The 20,466-nt window shown below is 56.3% G+C and overlaps 1 protein-coding gene across 6 annotated transcripts in view; it reads left to right on the forward strand.

The window, feature by feature from the left end:
• The window catches only part of PRDM16 (PR/SET domain 16), a 314,127-nt gene that overhangs the window by 249,534 nt on the left and 44,127 nt on the right, over positions 1 to 20,466 (forward strand). For all 6 annotated transcript variants that reach the window (XM_038537722.1, XM_038537726.1, XM_038537724.1 and 3 more), the window contains one exon: positions 15,179 to 15,313. In XM_038537722.1, coding sequence (XP_038393650.1) covers positions 15,179 to 15,313 — 135 coding nt within the window. The remainder of the gene's footprint in view (positions 1 to 15,178; positions 15,314 to 20,466) is intronic.

The following is a 20,466-nucleotide window of genomic DNA, read 5'->3' on the forward strand; positions in this document are numbered from 1 at the left end:
GGAAGGAAGTGCCCTCGGTGGGGCCATGGGGACCGCTCCCCCGGGTGTCAGCTGCGCCCGTGTGCGTACTGGGGGCACACAGAGCACGGGGCCCTGAGGCCGGCAGTGGGACGGGTTCTGGGCAGGTGGGGAGGAGCCCGTGCTTAGAAACAGGCCGTGCCGCAGCGTGAGAGGCCGGCTCCCTCGAGGCTGCTCACGGCCCAGGATGTGGGCCTCACATCTCTGCCCCCGAGTGCGCTCATCACCTCACATGCTTGGCAGCCTGGATGGCATGTGCCAAGTGAGGCCCATGGCGCAGTGCAGGGTGGGCACCCCCCGTGGGCCCCCGTGGGCCTGCCTTCCTCCCTCAGTGTGCCAGGGACAGCCCCTTCCCGCCCATCGCCGAGGAAGTGGCAGGCCCGGCGACCCAGCGGGTTCCCTGCCCTCTGCATCCTCGCTCGGGGCGGGGGGAGGGGGGGCGGGGGGGGGGGATACGGCTTAAAGATACAAAGTGTCCTTTTATTGGAAATATCAATTCAGAAAGGGGCTAGTAGTAAGCTGAGAATATTTGGATAAACTTGACAGCCCTTAGGACTAAGAAAGACCTTTTGTTCCCTCCGAGAAAAAGGCTGTTGCACCAACCTGGGCTCGCTGGAGCCGTTCCAGAAAAAACTGAAGTGGGAGCAGAAAAATGATTAGGGTGTCTCGTGAAGGATCTTTGCTCTAGGTCGAATGTTTATTAGTATTTATTTTATTTTATTATTAGAATGTGTGGTTAACATCCTATTGCATCACACCGGGCCGTAGCCGTGTCGTCGCACACCTCGCCGGGTCCTCCCCGTCGGCGGGCACACAAAGGGAACTCTGTGGCACTGGGGGCCGTGGAGGGCTGCGCCGGCCTGTTTTATCTCGCTCCACTTTATTTCTGAGATGACGGCCAGTTAAAGCAGCAGCACATGGCTTCTAGTGTTTGTGCCCCGACGAGCAGAGGGGTCTCTGCAGCTGGGGGTTTCTGGGTGTCCCTGGAAGGGGTCACCTCTTTTCCCGTTTCCACTGACAGGAGGTCCTGCATGTGGATGCCATGGCAGGTGTGGCCTGTGGCTTGGGAGGGGTCTCCTCCAGCAGAGGGGAAAGTTAAATGCAAGCTCTTTGCTTTGCTGGGTGGGTGGGGACCTTGAGAGAAGCTACCTTTCGGGTGACCCTTAAGTCCAGCACACAGGGCAGCCGGATGGTTCTTCAGGAGTCACTAGGATGAGATGCGGCCCAGACACACACACCCCGCCTTGAAACGCTGCACCCAGGCGTCTGTTGCCCAAAACATGCATGCAGCCTTGTGGTTCTCCAATTTCATGGCTGTGTCTCGACTTACCAGCTCCTCGAAGAGACCAGCTAATTCTCAAAGATCCCCGTGAAAGGACATCCCTCTAGAAGCCACAACACAATGAAAATCTCAAACCTAATTTGAATGCCTTTCCACCCAAACATGAGAAGGGAAGGAGCCCCTCCAAGGCGGGTTGTTGGAGGAGAAGCTGAGCCCGTATCAGGTAGGAGGTGATTCGGCCAAGCTGCAGAGTATTTTCACTCAGAGTTCCACCCGCCCAGCCCCACACCCCCAACACATGAAGCCTAATCGCTGTCTGCGTGTGAACTGTCCACTGAAACATTCCAGGAACTGAATTCCATGCAAATCCAGGAATTCCTCTACCAACCCCTGCAGAAAAGCCGAGGATGGAGGATCTTCTCATGAGCAGTTATGATGCAAGGACCCCTTGGTGTACCTGTGGAGCACACAGCCTGGAGAAGCCACCTCTGTGGAGTCTCGCCCCATGGCATGAGAGGCGGCAGCTGTGGGCCGGGTGAGCAAGCAGTCATCCTATGGGTGCACCTCCACGCGCCTGGTCCCTGCCCTGCCCCTCCCCAGAGCACAGAGAGCCGGATCCCAGGACCTAGGTTGGGGCTCCCTTCCCGGGGATAGCTCTGTGCCGCAGCCAGGTGTCCCCAGGGACCCTGACCAGGACCCCAGACAGCAGGCTCCTGCGGAGCCCTGGCACGATCCAGCCTGGAGTCCTCTGTCACAGCCAGCCTCTGAGGCTCAGAAGAAATACATTCGACCACAGGGAGCTACACCCGGTGGCTGCCTGGGACGCCCCCCAGTCTGTGCCAGTTTGTAAGGAAACTGTCTAAGGAAACACTGGGAGAGAGCTGAGAGGGGCTGCAGTGCTGGGCTGGGACACATGCGGCCGGGGCTTCGTTGTCAAACACACCCAGGTCGGCGTATCGCACCAACAAAATGCAAAATTCAGGATGCCCATCAGATGTTGCCTGTGGCTCCAATGCGCACCCCAGGATTTTAGGGAGAGAACGTTTTCAGGGAGAATTTCTGCTTCCACTGTACAGTATACATGTAAATGCGAAGTATCGACAAAAGTGGAGTTAGTCGTGCATTTTCAACCAGTTACACTTCTGAAGCTGGCATTCACCATTGGTAGTTGGTACGACAAACGAATCACTGTGATGGGAAGGATGTACTTAATCTTAAATGTTTCCATTCTGATGTATTTTTCATTATGTTGTTAGAAAATTATAGGTTGGTAGAACAAGAGAGCCTCATCTTCAAAACAAGGCTCTCGGGAAAGAATCAGCTCCTGACCTTCAAGGGGTCTCTGAGACCTGTCTGGCCAGAGCTACCCCAAACCTAGCCGGCGTGGGGCTGGGTGCCGGCTCCACGGGCAAAGAACCCAGGAGACCAGGTCTCCAGCATCTCTATCTGGAGGACGTTTGGGGAGACAATGGTCCCCGCCCCGGAGAGAGGGGCCTTGTGAGCAAGCCCCGGGTGGCCACCGCTGGCTGGGAAAGCGTCAAAGGAACTCCTCTGACCCATAGCTCTTCTCACCATCCGCGGGGGAGCCCAGGATCTAGAAAGCCAAGATGGAACAGTGACCAGCACGGCCCCTGGCCCCGGAGCCAGGGCCGGAGGAGGGAAGGAGCCTCTGCTCATACAGCTTCTCCTCCCCAGAGAGCGCCAATGCAATCACCTGCTGGAGGGCCTGCTCAGGCTCGGGACAGCTGACGGGGAGCCGCCCTAAGCCACGCTGTGCCACTTTAATTAAGCAAGCAGGGTGTTCCCTTTTCCCAGGGGTTTATATTCACATCCTGACAGCATCAATAGAAACAGATCTGCAGAATAAGTCATATATTCTTATATCACTCAAGGGAGGAAAGTGAATGCGCCCTCCCATCCTTTGCCTTTTTTCAAGTGGAAAAAAAAAACACAATAGCAGAATCTACAAAGAAAGATCCCCATTAAAATGTTCCCAGGCTCTTAAACACCCCCATTTAAATTCCGGGTAATCGGCTGCATTGTGCTGTCCCTGGGAGGGGCCGCGGGGTTGGTGGGTGCAGTTCAGAATCATTTGTGTCGTATAAATGCTTGTGATTAGGTTTTTAATAAACCGTTTCGATTCTATTTCCTGGGCTTGAATAGATGTTTGAATTTGGCTGGTGTGGACCTGAAAGGGACCCAGGTAATATCATTGTGGGGGACACACTTTTAATTCCTTTGACATATCTCGTCAGAGGTGGCTGGCTGTAGGAAGTGGCTGGAACGTGGGCAAAGAGGGAGGGCTATTGAATTTAATTGGTCCCATTTGTCATTCAAGACTGACTTTGCCCACTTCTGTCTATGAATCATTTTTAAACTTGCCAATCGGACCAAATGTGCCCCCAGCTTGGGAAGGAAGCTGGCTTCGGGCTCTGGGAGAGACGTCGTCTCAGGCTGAGCTTGCATCCAGGGGCAGGCCCAGCCTGTGGCACATGGTCCATCCCCAAGAACCCGGATGGCCTATGGCCAGGGTGACAGCGCCCGAGAAGCTTGTGATATCCAGAGTGTAGGCATTGCCACTCCCCATCTCTATCTTCCATGTCTGATACTCAGCAAGAGGGGCGACTGGGTGGCTCAGTGGTTGAGCATCTGCCTTCGGTTCAGGGCATGATCCCGGGACCCTGGGATGGAGTCCTGCATCGGGTTCCCCACAGGGAGCCTGCTTCTTCCTCTGCCTGTGTCTCTCCCTCTCTCTGTCTCTCATGAATAAATGATACTCAGGGAGCATTGGGTGTGAGAGGAAGGAAGGGCCCTTGGGTTACAGTCACGGGACCCCCAAGCCTCGCCCCACTCAACCAACGAGAGCGTGGCTGAGCTCTGCATCCCCTGGGAAGAAAGAAATCCTAGGAAGCAGAATCATTACAGCAAACTATTTGGAGGAAAGCACACCTCCAATCTCTAGAAAGCCAGAACAAAGGCCGGCATTTTTATGCACGCAGACCTGGGCCTTCTGTGGAAGGACCCAGTGTTGCCTATTTGCCGGGCCTCCAAAGACAACACCATCTGCACCAGAAGCCCTCTGCCAATGACCATTTTTGTATGTCAAAGAGCAGCGAGAAGTGCTCCTTCTGGGGATTGGCAGGTATTTGCTTAGATTTGGCCTATTGAGATTTGAGCTATTTGCAGGAGCTGATCTCAAAACACAAGGCCTGATATGGAACACAGTGAGTCACGGAGCTTCTCTAGACTGATGTGTCCCCAAGGAGGAAGAAGGATGGGCTCACAGGGACTGAGTCAACAGCAGAGAAGGCACTAAATATACCCATCTGGCTCCATCCTGGTCACCGCCAGAGCTCTGCTGAGTCCCCACTGTGTGCCAGGTCCCACAGGATGCTGAGATGGACAAGTGAGCATGGCCTCTGTCCTGGGAATAGGGTGCTGTCACATTGACCTGGGGGAAATCATACGGTCACCCTGGACCCGGGAGAAATTGCAACTCTGATTTCTAGTGAGGCAGAGTAGTCGGAAGGAGGGTGTGTGCTTCCTTGAGCAGAACCCATGGAGGAACAAGAAGGAAGGGGTCCAGAGTGGGATAAGGGGAGAGAGGAAAGAAAGACCCACTGGGAAAAGCCCTATGGAATATGGTGGGGAGGAGTCTCAGGTGTCCAGAAGCACCATACCCATTTGTCTCTCAAATATTCACTGAGCATCTATTGTTTGCCTGGCTCTGGGAAGCTGGCAGACGAAACCCTGAACACTATCATCATCCAAGGGTAAGAGAAAGTAATTATGTGGACAAGACAGTCATGACCCACCACAATCTGTACTATGGTGGGACAGGGGCTGTGAGAGCCCCTCAGAGGGACCCACCCTGATATGGGAGGGTTGTCCCTGTGTTCTTCTACCTTTATATCTCCTGGAAAGATGTTCCCTTATATCTCACTTGTGGAAGTAGAGAAGCCAAAATCATCTGGGCAGGTCTGGAAAACTGTGCCCCATCCATCCATCCATCCATCCATCCATCCATCCATCTATCTATCCATTCATTCATCCAACAACCTATTCATCCATCTATCTGCCTACTTACCTACCAACTATCCACCCATCCATCCATCCACCATCCATCTGTCTACCCATCCATCATCCATCTTTCCATCCATCCATCCATCCATCCATCCATCTATCCATCCATCCATGAAGAGACATTCAGTGAGTCTCAACTGAACACTAGTCCTTGGCAAGGCTCTGGGAAAGTCTTAGTTGTTCTTGCCACCATCTTCAGGTAGAAGAGAGGTGAGAAGGATGAGACCAGCCAGGATGTGAAGCACTGGTCCCCAAAGATCATAAAAGGGGTGAGACAGGTGGCCAGTACCCATCATCCAGTGTGTCTGCCCCCTTCTTGCTGTGCAACATTGGGTGGGTTACTGAACTCCTCTGTGTAAAATTTCCTCATCTACGAAGGTGACTACAATAGTGACTGCCCCTTGGCAGAGGGTGGTTGAGAGCCTCTTGTGACTCGGTGGGGAGGGTCAGCAGTGGCTAGTAGCTAAAGCAGTGGTGACTACAGTGTCAGCCATCTACCAGGTGGTGGTGGCCAGAGGAACATGTTGCCTCCTCATGACAGAGTGGTGTGAAGAGCCCAGTGGGAAGCCTCTACAGAGAACATCTAAAGAGGAAGGGGTGGGGACACTCTGAGACACAACTCGGATGGCCTCTGGCCAGGATGACAGAGCCTGAGAAGCCCATGATATCCAGATACAGGGATGACCAAGAGGGTCTGAGGACGACAAGGCCCTGGACCTCTGAGCACTCCCACCAAGCTCGTGGGCTGGAAGATGCAGAAGTCCCAGCCAAGGCAACAGAGCTGGGCTGAGGGGTCCTCGGTGGGCTTCTCAGCCTGGCTTCCACATTGGCTTCCACACTTGGGGCTTTTGTCCAGCAAGAGAATGGTCCCAGGGAGCATGCCGGCTGTGCTTAGAGGTCTGCAGCCCCCAGGTTTGCAGCAGCTTAGCCACTGTGAGAATTCCTCCTGCACCTGCTGGGCAGGGGGTGCCGTTCATAAGCTCTGCAGTTTGTCACCGTCTGTGTGGCCAGAGAAGGGTTATGTATGTGACACCTCTTGGGGCCTTGCAACAACTTGCTGGTGGAACCGCTTCCTGTGGGCAGACCCCAGGCTCCCACCTACCCCTGGGCAAGGACGCTGCCACAAGCCTTTGGTTTTGGTTGTTTGGGCTTTTTTTTTCCAATCTTTTTTATGATCAAGAACAAAACAAAAGTGTCTCACTTCAGAATGTCACAGCTGAGTCTGTGGTAACACGCAGCCCTTAGACTCAGAGACTTCTGCTCCCGACCCAACTTCAAATCAAGTTAGGGTTGGAAAAAAACGTTTGGGCTGTTAGCAATTTAACCACATTAGCTTGAGGGCAGGGGTGGGTCGACAGGGGCCTGGGAGGGGTGGGTGTGGAACCTGCCAGTTGGGGGACTTTGGAGACCAGGCCAGGATTTGGGGGGCTTCTGGGCACTGGTAGCCTTTACCAGCCCAAACTGTTGCAGGTGATGGCAAGTCGCCGGCTCTTCGTGGCTCTACACTGCCCTGGGCATAAAATCTCCTGGGCAGCCTCCAGGCCCAGACAACAGCAGCCAAGTCAGGTGTAAAATTTCCACCTCACCAGGAGCAGAACCCCTGTGAGCTGGGGCAAAGTAGGGCTGGGGCCCTGTGTGCTGGTGTTTGCTGGGGGCCCTGTTGGGACTGTCCTGCACGTGGGCACCCACAAGACAGCAGTGCCAGGTTGAGGTGGGCAGGCACACAGGGACAGAGCATCAACACCCAGGTTATAGCTGGGTTGTTTGAGGTCAGAAACCTCTGCAAGACCTGCTCTGGCAAGTAGCCACCCTTCTGACACCAGTTGTCCTCTCAGAGGACCAGAAGGAAGACCCTGGGGCCTGAGGTGGCTTGCTTTCCTCGGTGGGTCAGGCCCACAGCGGGGGCAGACAATGAACACCCAGGGCTGCCCCCCAGGGGTGAGAGTGGCTGGGGCAGTGGGCGTGAAGAACCCCCTCTGTCCAACAGTGACAGGGGCAGCAGGGGCTCCGTGCAGGCTGCCAGCCTGGCATACCCATGAGGACACAAGGCCAGTCCTGTGATGGTGTGCTCAGGACTGTCCACAGGGAGAGGACAGAGCAGGACCCAGGCGCTGGTAACATGTCATCCCAGTAGTTTTTCTTGGTAAGCGTTGGTAGAGTATGACCCACTCAGGTGTCTTTGTGGGGTCGGCTGGGAGGAAGTGATTGAGGCAGGCCCCCAGGTGACACCTCGGCATCCCCGCAAAGATGTGGAGAATGTTAGCACTGGGCACATCCATGGGAGTTCGGGCACCAGACACTGGGGTCCCAGGTGTCTCCCGGGAGGGGGCTGGGCGAGTCCCTCACTACTGCACCTGCCTCAATGTCCCCTCCCGCCTCCTCCCCACCCCGCTCCTAGCTGAAATGAGGCAGTGACACACAGAGCGCTCACCTTCTGAAGGAACTCTCCATTCAATCACAATGCAGAACATCTTTAAGGAGGACACGTCTGTAAACAGGGCCCCCACTACAGAAATTCGGTTTATAAACAACATCATAGGTGAGGGTCTCATTCCATCGTGTGATCCCATGAGTGACATCTGAAGACAGAGCTTCCAGGCCATCGCCCCCTGGGAGTGGCTATAGCAGCCTGCAACCCCCAGGGCAGGGCAAGGGGAGAGGGTCCTTGGGACTCCCACCCAGCGGCCTCTTGCTCAGCTGGTTACCAGGATGCCAGCCAAGGAGTGTGACAGGACCCTCTCTTCCTGGGGCCCAGGCTGGGCCCAGGGCTCTCTGCAGTGACCAGGGGCTTTCTCTTTGGGAGCACCCCGAGAAACTCTGAGAGTCCCCCACACAGACGGGCAGCAGGGCTCTTGAAGGAGGCAGGATGGAGTCTATCTGCTGAGTGTCCCTCTCCTATTCATAGCCAGAGCTGGTTTGTCCCCTTTGGGGTTCTGGGGCCACCCCATGACTGGCCACCCACGAGACCCAGAGAAGGGCCCTGCTCTGGCCAGTACCCTCATCATCCTATGGTGGGCAGAACCCTTTAGCCTGCCTCCGAAGAGCCTGTGAGCAGGTGCAGCCAGCCAGGGAAGCGGCCGGCGCTGCAGCCAACTATTTCTAATAATGCACCCCATGTGCACAGAGCCACAGGCCTCCACCCAGCCAGAAATCAGGAAAGAGGCTTTCTAGTTCCAAAGGAGAAACTGAAGCAGGACCCCAGACAACCTCTGTGTTGTCAAATGAATTATGCAATTTCAGGGCTGGGAAGACACATGGAGTTCAGAAAGTCCAACCTCCCTTCTGAGTACCCTGGAGGGAGGGGGCCATGAAGACCCCTTGACTTCCCCCAGTGATGGGGTGCTCACCCCTTGGCAAGGCTCCTTGCCTGTCTCAAGATGCCCTGCTGCTGGGCCTCCCCCATTGCAGGCCACCCTGAGGGGCTTCTGTATCTGAGTGAGTTGGTTTTCATTCATTTATTTCTTTGGACACTTGAAAGTGCTAGTCTGATCACCAGTTTGCCCGAGTGTCTCTCTTAGGTCAGGGCCACAGCCCGAGGCTGATGGACAAGATGTGCCCTTGGGAGGAAGCCCAGCCCCCAAGCATGTTCTCAGCCCGCAGAGTGCGGGGCACCCCTGGAGAGGGGTGGCATTCAGCTCACACCAAGGGCTGGTGAGCAGGGTTCTGACCCAGGTGCCCCTCTTCCCAGCCCCTGCGTGCTGTTGATGAGATCGGGGGTTGTGCACCCCACTTAGGGGGCCTGGGAGGGCTCAGGTGCTGCATGACGCCAGGCTGAAACTCTGCTCCGCCTCCAGTTTTCCGCAAACCCCACCGCTACTGGGACGGTCTCTCAAGGGGTACAGAGCCCATCTGGGCAGGAAAGTGGGGAGTCCATATCTGAGAATAATGGGAGCAGAGCGGGGATGGAGCAGAGAGGGCGGCAAGGAAACCCAGGGGCAGGAGCAGGCTTGGATGCCTGGGCATTTAGCAGGAGACGGGCTGAGAACCCTGTGCGTCTCGTGTGGCATCAGATGTCTGAGGAACTTCTGGGCTGTGGCTTTCATCGGATCCCTGAAGACATCTGTGGCTTCACGACACGATGCGGTCTGGCTCTCAACTGAGAGGCTGTGCACCTTGAGGGTACAGGAGCAAAGCCCCCCACGTGGACCCTGCTGTCAGAGCCCCTGTGGGGCACCCCAGCTGCCTCTTGCAGCACCCTCACCCTGCGCTTCACCGTGCTCCTGGGTTTCTGAGACAACAACCTTGGCCCTTGGCCCCCCAAAACACAATAGCCACTGCTCTGGAGGCAGTCTGAGAGCCCATCCAGCCTCTTCTAGGCAAAGGCCCAGGAATGACAGCTTTCTAGCCCCCTCTCCATGAGCTCAGGAGCCAGGCGGCCTCCATCTTAGAAACAGCTTCCACGAGGTTCTCTTTCTCCTGGAAACAGCCCCTCTGTCCTGCCTCCCTCCCCTCCTCCTTCCCAGTCAGAGCAGGTGGGGGCCCTGGCCCATGACCCGCCTGCCAGGACTCCCGTGTGCCTGGCAGCCGTGTGACCCCATGCGCCAGCCACACCGCCAGCAGTGCTTGGTCATATCAGCACCGAGCCCATAATGAGAGTTAGGACAGGGATTTATGAGCTCATCCAGGCTCCGTGTCCACACCCGGACAGAGGTGTTTCCAGAATGCTTTCCCCCACCTCCTTCCGTCACAAGAATGGACTTTCTGTTTCAGCTACGCGTGGACCTCATAAATTGTAACCACAGTGTGTGTGTGCGCCTGTGCACAGGAAAGAGACCCACACAGCTTGGTGGGCCTGTAGAGGAGGGTCAGGGTAAGAGAAGGAGGCCCTCCCCTGTTCCCCGGCTGCTGCCACAGGCTGACACCATGCCCGAGCTTCCAGGGTGCTGCCTTACAGCCCCAGGCTGTGGTGGCAGGAGGGCAGGCTTGCAGGCCCCAGCTTTGCTGCATTTGCTGCATGCACGGACTCCATTAGGTGAGCTAATGACAGACGCCTCGGCATGCCCGCCTGCGTGCACACCCCGGACGGGCCCAGTGGCCAGCCATACCTATCAAATGTGAGAGAGCAGCCCAGCAGAGAGCCCACAAATTAGAAGGGCAGGAAACCTCAAATGATGTGCAAAAAAAATCGTCAAGGTTAAGAGAATTTTTCCATCTTTTTGCTTCATAACTCAGCATTTCTGATGGGGGTGATTTATGAGCTGGGGGACCTGGCAGGGGGATCAGGGGCGTGGAGGCCTGTGAGGCCGAGTGAGGAGAATGGGTAGGAGGGCAGCTTCCTTTGGAGGCTCTGGGATTCCCAAGACTCAGCTCCAAATAAACCAGAGCAAGGCTTTGGAGTGGGATTGGGCAGGGGAGCCAGATTTCAAATCTGGAAAGAGATTCAGGCACTGTCTGCTAAAGGGGCCAGGGGCCCAGAGGCAAAGCCTAGGGGTTGGGCTCTCTCTTCTTTCCCTCCTCTTGCATTGTGCAGATTCACGGGCTCAGCCACCTTGCTGACACTCGTCCTCCTCCATCCACTTGTGACTCTTGGCCTCCTGGGGCCTGAGCAGGCCTCAACCCTGCCGCCCAGCTGGGGAGGGGTGGCCTCCACCTGTCCTACCGTTTTGGAGAATCTCACTGTAAAAGAGGCAGCAAGAGGGATCCGTGGCCGTCCAGTCTTGCTTTCCAGGACCCCGAGGAGACCCTCCCTCTGGCCCCTAACTCGGCTCCAGGTCTCCACTCCTGGGGCCTCTATCTCCTCTGATGGGAAACAGGATGATCCCAACCCCTGCCTCGGAGGCCTGTGGTGACCAACACAGAGAGACTTGCGCCCACACGGGCTCTTAATGTGAGCTTCCCAAAGGCCCAGCAGAGTCCCAGTGGGGAGGACGCAGGATGAAAGGAAGAGATACAAGAGCAAGATAAATGTCTGTACCCCGTTTCTCCCTTTTGGGAGTCAGAGAGGGCCTGGGCCCATCCAAACGCCTAGCAAGAGCCAGGCCTGATGTGTCCTGCTGTCTGAGCTGGAAGCAGGGCCCAGGTGCACCCAGGTGACGATGGTGGACACAGGCCTGGGCCCTCTCCCTGCTCATGCATTCTGCTTTGGCCCCCAGACCAGGACTTCTGTCTTCCCTGAAAGAAGGGCCAGTGCCTCACTTGATGCTGCTCAGAGGTAGTTTCAGGGAAGAGGGTTTCCTCCAACCCCTGGGGCTTGCCAGGAGGTAACTCCCACCCCATGACCTTGCAAATGGCCAGGTCTCCTGGGTCGCAGGGTGGGGACATTTCCCAGGAGTCTCAGGGAAGGAGGGCTGCTGGCCAGAGAGTGGACACACCCTGGAGCTGCACGCTGACAGGGACAGGGACAGGTTGGTGTCCCGTGTGAGTGAGTGACCAGTCCTTTAGACACGCTGGAGAGAACCAGAGACGTTCGCCGGGTCCAGGGAGGGTTTAGGACAGGGACCGTGCTCCAGCACCTATGGGACCAACCTATGGAGAAGGGAGAGGTCAGTCTGACAAAGCCCTAGAAAGCTCACCAGAAGGCAGGGTTTGCGTGCCCGGATGGCATTCCCCGTGATGCAGTGGGGTCACGGAGACCAGGAGAGCAGGCCGTAGGCAGCACAGGCCATGGTTCAGGGGGCAGCACTTGCAAGCGCCGAGCACCACAGGTGGTTCCACACGATCTGCTTTCCCTCCCCTGTCCCCAGGACACATCCGTGGTGCACCCAAACCCTCGAGCCCTCTCTTTGGGGTGACAGTGACAGGGGACCCCCTGTGTGGCACAGCGCTCCCCTCATGGTGGGAGGTCAGGAGCCCCTTGGGAAGTGAGCCTGCAGGACACGAGGCAGACCCCTGGTCCCTCATCAGGGCCTCGGACTGGGGCCCCCAAGTCTGTGTTTGAGACCCGCGTCCAGGGCATCCTCCTGGGGGATGTGGGGACGACAGACAGGAGCGTGGGACCGCGGTGGACGGAGGCACAGGAGGACTCAGGTGGGGAGCCCAGGCCTCTTGTGGGGCAGGTGGGCCTCCCTGCAGGCTGCCCCCGGGCCACGCCCTCACTGGGGCTGGTTTGTCTTTTCCCAAAAACACACTGCTGCCCCCCACCCCCCCCAAGTGGCCCCTCACACACTCATGCTCACACACACACACACACACACACACACACGTGAGCAAACGGGACAGGGAGGGGCTCCGAGGGCTCAGAGCAGGGCTCAGGTGGTTAGTTAGGGCTCACTCTTCTTGTAGCAACAATCTGGGGGGACGGGCCTATTGAGGTGAAGCAACACCCTTGAGGCACCAAGTAGGCCTGAGGAACAGCGGGGCGGGTGGGCAGAGCCCGCGGCTCGATGGTTCCAGCAGCGAGCACCCTCTGCCCCAGCCCATGGCACAGGCGGGTGTGGACAGAGCCCGAGGCTGGGGGTGGGCACCACAGGGAGCCCAGGCCCGCCGGGTGGGGTGGGGCCTGCGGGTCCTGGCTTCCCCACCCCTCCACCCCCTGCCCCGTTCTCCCCGTGGCAGAGGAAGGCAGCGGGGCTGCCCCATCCGTTGAGGTGCCACAAACCACAGGGTTTGCTTTGTGGGTCTTCTCTGAGGGTTTCCTGCAGTTGGGGTGGGAGGTGCATGGGGAGCCCTGGGAGGCGTTAGTGCCCAGAGAGGGTCTCTCCCACGTGGGCCTGTGTTCCTACCCTGCCGGCCAGCCCGTGGCGGCCTCCCGAGGGTCCAGACGCGGACAGCAGAGGGCTCGGGGCTGGACAGAGGGCCTCTGTGCCATGCCACCCCTCCAGCCCCACCCACCCCTCTCTCGCCCTCCCCCGGCCAGGACATCTGGCCTCGCTCCCCTCTCTCAGAATTAGACCCATTTGGGGAAAGCCCCCCATAAAGGAGAATCACAGAACTGAGGCCCCAGATTCGAAGCCCCTTCTGGATCAGACTCCAGAGACGTCAGCAAAGCTGGGTCTGAGCCATCAGCCCCTAGACTCGTCGTGTACAGGAGGGTCTCCAGGAGGGACTCAGGGCGCCCCAGGTGTATGTGGACAGATCGACCAGAGCAGGTTCAGTACCTCCCGCAACAATACACCTGCCTCCCAAAACTTCCGCTTCCTCATCGCTCAGAGGCCACCCTTGGCCACTCAGAAAGTGTCTGAGCACATCTAGGGAGCACTTGCACTGTTACAAAGTATCCTGAGTCGCTGGTCAGAAGCAGCTTCTCCAGGCCTTAGTGGGGACACCTCTTATCCTTCCCAGGTCCTTATTGTTCAGAACAGGCACTTGGGACACCCTCTAGGGAGCAGGGGCCATGGTGCCTGGAATCAGCCTCTTCCATCTTTGCTGGTATATGTCATTACCCCTTGTCCTGACTTTACTGGGTCCTTATGACACCCTGCTCACCAGGACACCCCTGCCTACCTGGATACCCCTGCTCACCAGGACACCTCTGCCCACCTGGACACCCCTGCCCACCTGGACACCCCTACCCACCAGGACACCCCTGCCCACCAGGACACCCTTGCCCACCAGGACACAGCTGTCTACCAGGACACAGCTGCTCACTAGGACACACCTGTTCACTTAAACATACCTGCCCACCAGGACATAACTGCTCACCAGGACACACCTGGCCACTAGAACACATCTGTCCCCCGGACACTCCTGCCTGCCAGGCACATCTGCTCACTTAAACACACCTACCCACCAGGACACAGCTACATACCTGTCTACCAGGACACACCAGCTCACCTGGACACACCTGCCCACTTGGACACTCCTGGTCACTAGGACACACCAGCCCACCTGGACACTCATGCTCACCAGGACACACCTACCCACTAGGACACAGCTGCTCACTAGGACACAGCTGCTCACTTAAACACACCTGCCCACCAGGACATACCTGCCCACTTGGACACCCCTTCCTATTTTGAGGCTTCAGCCCCTTCCTCATACCCTCTAAGAGTTGGGGCTGGACTGCCCAGGAAGCTGGCCAGATGCTGCTGGCTCGCATGCTCAGGATTCAGACCCGGAAGCTGGCACTGAACAGAGCAGGTGTGGGGATGGGAGGGGACTCTGCTGCAGCTTCGCCTTGGCATCCAGAGGTCCAGGGGCATCCCTCTCTCCAAAGGGGACAGCATTCAGGTCTCCTATGGAATGACCCACTCAGAGATGCACACCCTGAGAAGCACACTCAGAAACCAGTGGCAACAACAAAGTAGATAATGCCAGTCACTAGGGCGCTGGCCACTGAGGGTGCGCTGAGAGGCCGGGCCTCTGCAGGCCCCAGGTGTCAAGTGGAAACTTTCCACCTTTAAGAAAACTGAATGTTTTTCTTACATTTAGGGTAATGTGTACACACGCACACGCACACACACACGCACACTCATGCCAACACATACGCAGCCACACACCCCAACAACACCTTTACCTTCTAGAATGGTTTTCTCCAGCCCCACGCCCCAACTCCCCTTAACAGAGGGCTCTGTTCTGAGACACAGTGACCTCCGCTTTCTCACATGTGGGACAGCTGTGCTGGGGGTTCTTGCAACACTGGTGGCTCCTTTTATTGCCAGGCCAGGGCAGCAACCTGCTTGGTGAGAAGAAGGGCCATCCTCCTGCCTCTCTGCCGGGCTCTCGGGGGCTCCTGGGATGGGCAGCTGGGCGGGACCAGGACCTCACCAGTGCCCAGGGGGTCTGCTTATGTCCAGGTGCTGGACTGCCCTCCTACTGGGCCCAAACAGCCGGTCCCTCATTGGGCAGACGCAGAGTGTGTAGACTCTCTCACACAGGATGCCTCTGACCCCCCTGGGTTCTCTCTCTCCCCGCCAGATCTCTGAAGACCTGAGCAGTGAGAAGCTCTGCATGGATGCTGGTCAGGCGGGGTCCGGCAGCTGGCTCAAGTACATCCGGGTGGCATGCTCCTGCGACGACCAGAACCTCACCATGTGCCAGATCAACGAGCAGGTAGGTCCAGGGCTTGCACACGGGCCCTCAGCGTGGTGGCTGGGGCCTCGGCACCCAGACCCACCACAGGGGGCCTGCCGAGGTCAAGGGTCAGCTGCGCCTCCGCCAAATACTTTTGCCAAGCCCTGTCCTACGGTTTGGGCAGCAATCTGATGCTTGGCCAGTGCTAAGTTTCCAGGAGCTCAGCGACACCCCAAGGCTTCCATCGGAGCCTTTGGTTGGCAGCTTGCCCAGGCCTGAGAACCAAAAGATGGTGGTTTTTGTGAAGCAAAGTGTTGGGAGGGGCAAGACCTGAACACAGGGTCCCCTTCCCCTCCTCACACCGCCCAGGAGGCAGGAGCGAAGTGGAGAGCTGGGCCCATCCACTTAGGAATCGTTGTCCTCATGGCTGTGTTTGGCCACAAAGCTGGCCTTGTCAGGGCAAAATCTCCTGACCTCGCTGGTAGCCAACTGATAATTTTCTTGAGCTCCATGGCCATGACTTCAGCTTCTGGCCCCCCAGGGCCAAGGGACACCTCACTAGTGCTGCCAACCCTCCAGAGGCCAAGCACGCTGTATCCTCGCTTCCTTGCTCCGGGAACGCAAGCATGGCTGGCTCTCCCTCCTCGTGGTAGCCTCCAGGCCGTGAGCTGAACAGGAGAGAAGATGCCATGAAGCGTTTCTTTTGACCAAGAAGGCCACATGTCCCCAGTGCTGGGAGTTCGTAGTCTGTGTCTTTCATTACAAGTTTGCAAATGGACCCTGGAGCCTGCACCCTCCGGAGCCAGGCCCCTCGGGTGCCTCTCCACCATGCTCCCAGAGCGCCAGGCTCCTCGGGATGCTGGGGGCCCCAGCCCCTCCCACCAGAGCAGTTTGCTTTTGCCTACAATATCTGGGGGTAACACTTGAGATTTCATCTACAAAAAGGATTCCACTGCTTTCAAAAATTTTTTCAGAGACCACATAACAAAGGGTACATTCTCCCATCGCCTGTGCAAACCATTAAAAGCGGTTCGAGGCTCTTGACTTCAGAGAAACAGTTATGCATGAAGAAACGCAGAACGCACACACCAGGGAGGTCCCTAGGACCCCCGGGAGCTGCCCCTGGCTCCCCCCTCTTCTGCTCAGGCTCCTTCTCGGCCCCGAAACTCTGCCTGGATTGAGCAGCTCCCCGCTGGACTCAAGCTGGTGCTTGCCTCACTAACCGGTGAGGTTTGAATCCACCTCTGCTCCTGGAGTGTCTACAGCTTGTACTTAAAATCCAGCATTTTGAAAATAAGATGAGGTTTTTTTCTTCTTCTTTTTTTTAAAGATTTTATTTGTTTATTCATGAGACACACATAAAGAGGCAGAGACACAGACTGAGGGAGAAGCAGGCTCCCTGCAGGGAGCCCAGTGAGGGACTTGATCCCAGGACCCCGGGATCACGACCTGAGCCGAAGGCAGACGCTCAACCGCTGAGCCACCCAGGCATCCCAGTATTTTTTTTCTTCTGATAACAAAAAATATTGCAGAAATTAAAGCAAAAGGATAATCATAAATATTAGAACTTAAACACTTTTTCTTCCTCCAAATGAAGGTGAAATGTGCGTGAAGGAGAATCAGATCTAGGCACATGGTGAGGATGGGCTCCCCAGCTCCCCTCCTTTGTGGATGGCATGTGCCCGTGGTCATGCATCCGGAAACTATGGGCCAGGCCCACAATGGCACTTTTGGGAGATACAGAATAGAAAGACAAAAGGATCCGGATCCTTTATTTAAGAAATAGATTTGTTAGAGTGTTTGAACCAAACTTTAGTAGCAAAGTAGATACCTTTTAGTGGCCAGCTTGTGGAAAAGCAAACAGATGCATAAGCTTCTCAAAGAGAAGCCTGTCTTCAAACATCTTTGTTTTATTATTAATCTTCCAGGGAAGCATTTATGCCAGCTCCACATGGAATCAACTGTTTTGCAGCAAAGCCTTTCCATCTCTTTCCACCAGGGGACAGAAATACTTGCTGCTGGGATAGAATGATAGTCCTTAATTCTTACTGATCCCCTTTAGCCCACACAGGTCCCCCAATGCTTACCCTCCTCGATTCAGGGTCAGAAACACTCGGGGCTCTTTTATTCAAAGCCATTAGGACATCGAAATTCCTGCAGACCCTCCTCACCTGCTGGATGTTTCTCTCTATCAAGTCCCTGTGGGATTAACTATCCCCATTTTAGCTCACAAGCTCTGAGGGAACTTGAGTTGCACATTTAAGCGTGTGCATCACTGGCATGGCCCAAAGCATCAGAATTCCTCTACCTGGGGCATTCCAAACCCCCAGCCCTCTGAGGGAGAGAGGAGCCCCCACCCTTGGAGCACCCCTGAGGACCACGAGTCCATCCTGGTGTTACAGGGCACCGAGGGGCTGGCCAGCATCCCTCCTGAGGAGGCACACCTGTGCATTTAAGCAGCCACATGGAATAGCCTCCGTGTCAGGCAGGGGAGAGGTGGAAGGCTGGCCGGCCAGGCCCCGGGTCAGGAGGTGCTCAGAAGGCTGTCAGGTTCCTCAGTTCTCATCCCAAAGTCTTGCCTCTGCATTTCAGATATTAAAGGAAAAATGAGGAAACTGTGGGGTATATTTTCCTTTGCAAAATAATAATAATTTTAAAGCCTAATGAGGAACTGCTCTTAGATACATCTACACGGGCCTCATTATTTGTTGGTTGAATAAAATGAATCTTACAGATAATTTTTTTAAAAGATTTTTATTTATTTAAGGAGAGAGAGAGAGAGAGAGAGAGAAGGCACTAGCAGGGGGAAGGGCAGTGGGAGAGGGAGAGAGAATTCCTAGCAGACCCCATGCTGAGCACGAAACCCACGGAGACCACGTGGGGCTCCATCCTACAACCCTGAGATCATGACCTGAGCTGAAATCAAGAGCCGGACACTTAACCAGACTGAGGCACCGAGGGGCCCCCAGAAATGTCTTCTTGAAAGGGATCTGATAGATTCCAAACTATTTTTTCAGCAGTCTCCCCAAGACTGCCTAGCGCTCTCTTGGGTGCGGTGGCCACGGGGCCTCCGCAGAAAGTGCTTCCATTCTTGTCCTGACTGTTGGGAACACCGGCTGCTATGAAGTGGAGCTGGAATAAAAACATCCCCAAAATATTAATAATAAAACAAAGATTCTTGAAGACAGGCTTCTCTTTGAGAAGGAAACATTACACGATGTTAATGGGGTTTCTCAGATTTCCATAATCCCAACGGTTTCTAACAGGATTTCCTGGCACTTATGGACACCCCCCCACCCCTGCCATGCACACACGCACACATGCATGCACACACACACATGCATGCACATGCACACACATGCACATGCACACACACATACATGTGCGCGCACACGTGCAAATACTGAAGCAAACAAGTCCCCTTTCTCTCTCTATCTCCCACACAAACCAGCTCCCGACACGAGGACACAGAGGGGCAGCATCCAGATGGAACATCTAAGATCCATAAAGCCATGTGGGGTTTGCCAGACAGCATTCAGAAGCTCAAGTCACATGACCTGAGCCCCAGTTTTGAGAAGACAGAGGGGCCTGGGCAGGAGGGACTTCCAGGGACCTAAAGACAGAGCCGCTAGAGTCTCAGCTCCCCGAAGAAATGACCTGAAGAGAGACAGCTCTGAGCAGGAGATGGTCCCTAGGAGAGAGCCATGCATCTCCTCCATGGACTGTGGGACCCACAGCCCAGAACTCAACCCTGCCTTCAGCTTCCAATTTTTGCCACAAGACCCGCTTTTGGTGCCCTGTGGCTCCGAGAGGTCCCAGCCCCAGGGGACATCGAGGATAGCTGACCTCTGGTCACTCTGCTCAGCTCCTCTGGCGGCCACCTCTATCCTCTCTGTGGCTCCAGATGGGGGGCCCAGGACAACAGAGGCCACGCTGGGCCTTGAGTTTCCCCTGGACTAAGCCCCATCAGCTAGGCAGTGGCTAGTGGCTTGCTAGCCCTGTGGAGGCCACAGACGGTCCTGAGAGACCCCAGGACTTAGGGCGGCCGGGCTGCTTAGGACAACATGTTCACCATAGCTGGCTGGGGGGACCAAGCTTCCCTCCGGGACTTTTTGGGGGTGGTCGGATCTCAGCTGTAGCCCCTGGGATGCTTTGTTTTACCTTTCCCACTTAGCATAAATGGAAGGCAAAGCCCGCGGATACCTCAGTTCACTCTGGGTGGTAGGACCCCTCCTCCAGCCCTGGGCAACTTCTCCCTTCCCGCTGCCGCCTGCTGGCTCCTGCTTTTCCTTTTGGAAAATCTGAGACACTCAGATCACCCCTGGGTGGTTCTTTCTCCCGCAATTATGAGCAAGCGAGTTCGTTTGAAATGTTTCGGGAGACAGACAAGGTCTGTCCCTGGATTGGCTTTAACGTTAAGAATGAAAACAAGAGCTGGGGAGTGAGGCGCCCACGGAGGGGGCAGGGGTGCAGAGGCCCATTCACAGCATGGCTTTTCCCTGTCCCACCTCGCCTTCACAGGGCAAGGATGTGGTGGCAGGGTGGCGAGCGGCCAGTGGGGCTGAGGACAGTGTGACACGGCGCCGGGGTCACAAACAGATGTCAGGAAGCACGACTCAGGGGCTCCGGACACCCTGGCGCTCCCAGCAGAGGCCGCAAGGCCCACGCCACAGCCCCAGGCCCGGCCGGGAGAACCCCGACAGCACCAGCACGTTCCCCCGGCAGACACCGCTCTGCCTGGGCAGAGGGGCCGGGGCTCCCCAAAGTGGAAGCAGACAAGCGTGTTAAAGAAAGGCATTTCGTTAGCAGATTAGCCGATTGATAAGCACGCAGCGCCGCGTGCATGCGAGCCAACGCTTGTTTTTAATGAAAACCTGGTGCTCCCGGCCGCGCGCTGGCCCTGGCAGCTTCTCTTTTGCTTTCGCTTCCTTTCCCTGCACGCGGACCCCTCAGCCGGTCGCCGGCGGGGCGTGCGAGCCGTCAGCCGGCCGGGGTCGGGACTGGCAGGATGGCATCCAGCACCCCGTCCCTGCCGCCCTCTGCTCTCGACCCCCACGACTTTCTAAATTCAACATTGTAAACGGGTTGGCCGGGACAATTAGATTCGCGGACAATTAGATACAATTTCCCCTTTGAAATGAGAAAGGCAGGAGATTCATTGTCGCGTTTCTTGGCCAGTTCACAAAAGGCTT

Source organism: Canis lupus, chromosome 5 (assembly GCF_011100685.1).
Source record: "Canis lupus familiaris isolate Mischka breed German Shepherd chromosome 5, alternate assembly UU_Cfam_GSD_1.0, whole genome shotgun sequence".
Lineage (NCBI taxonomy): Eukaryota > Metazoa > Chordata > Mammalia > Carnivora > Canidae > Canis > Canis lupus.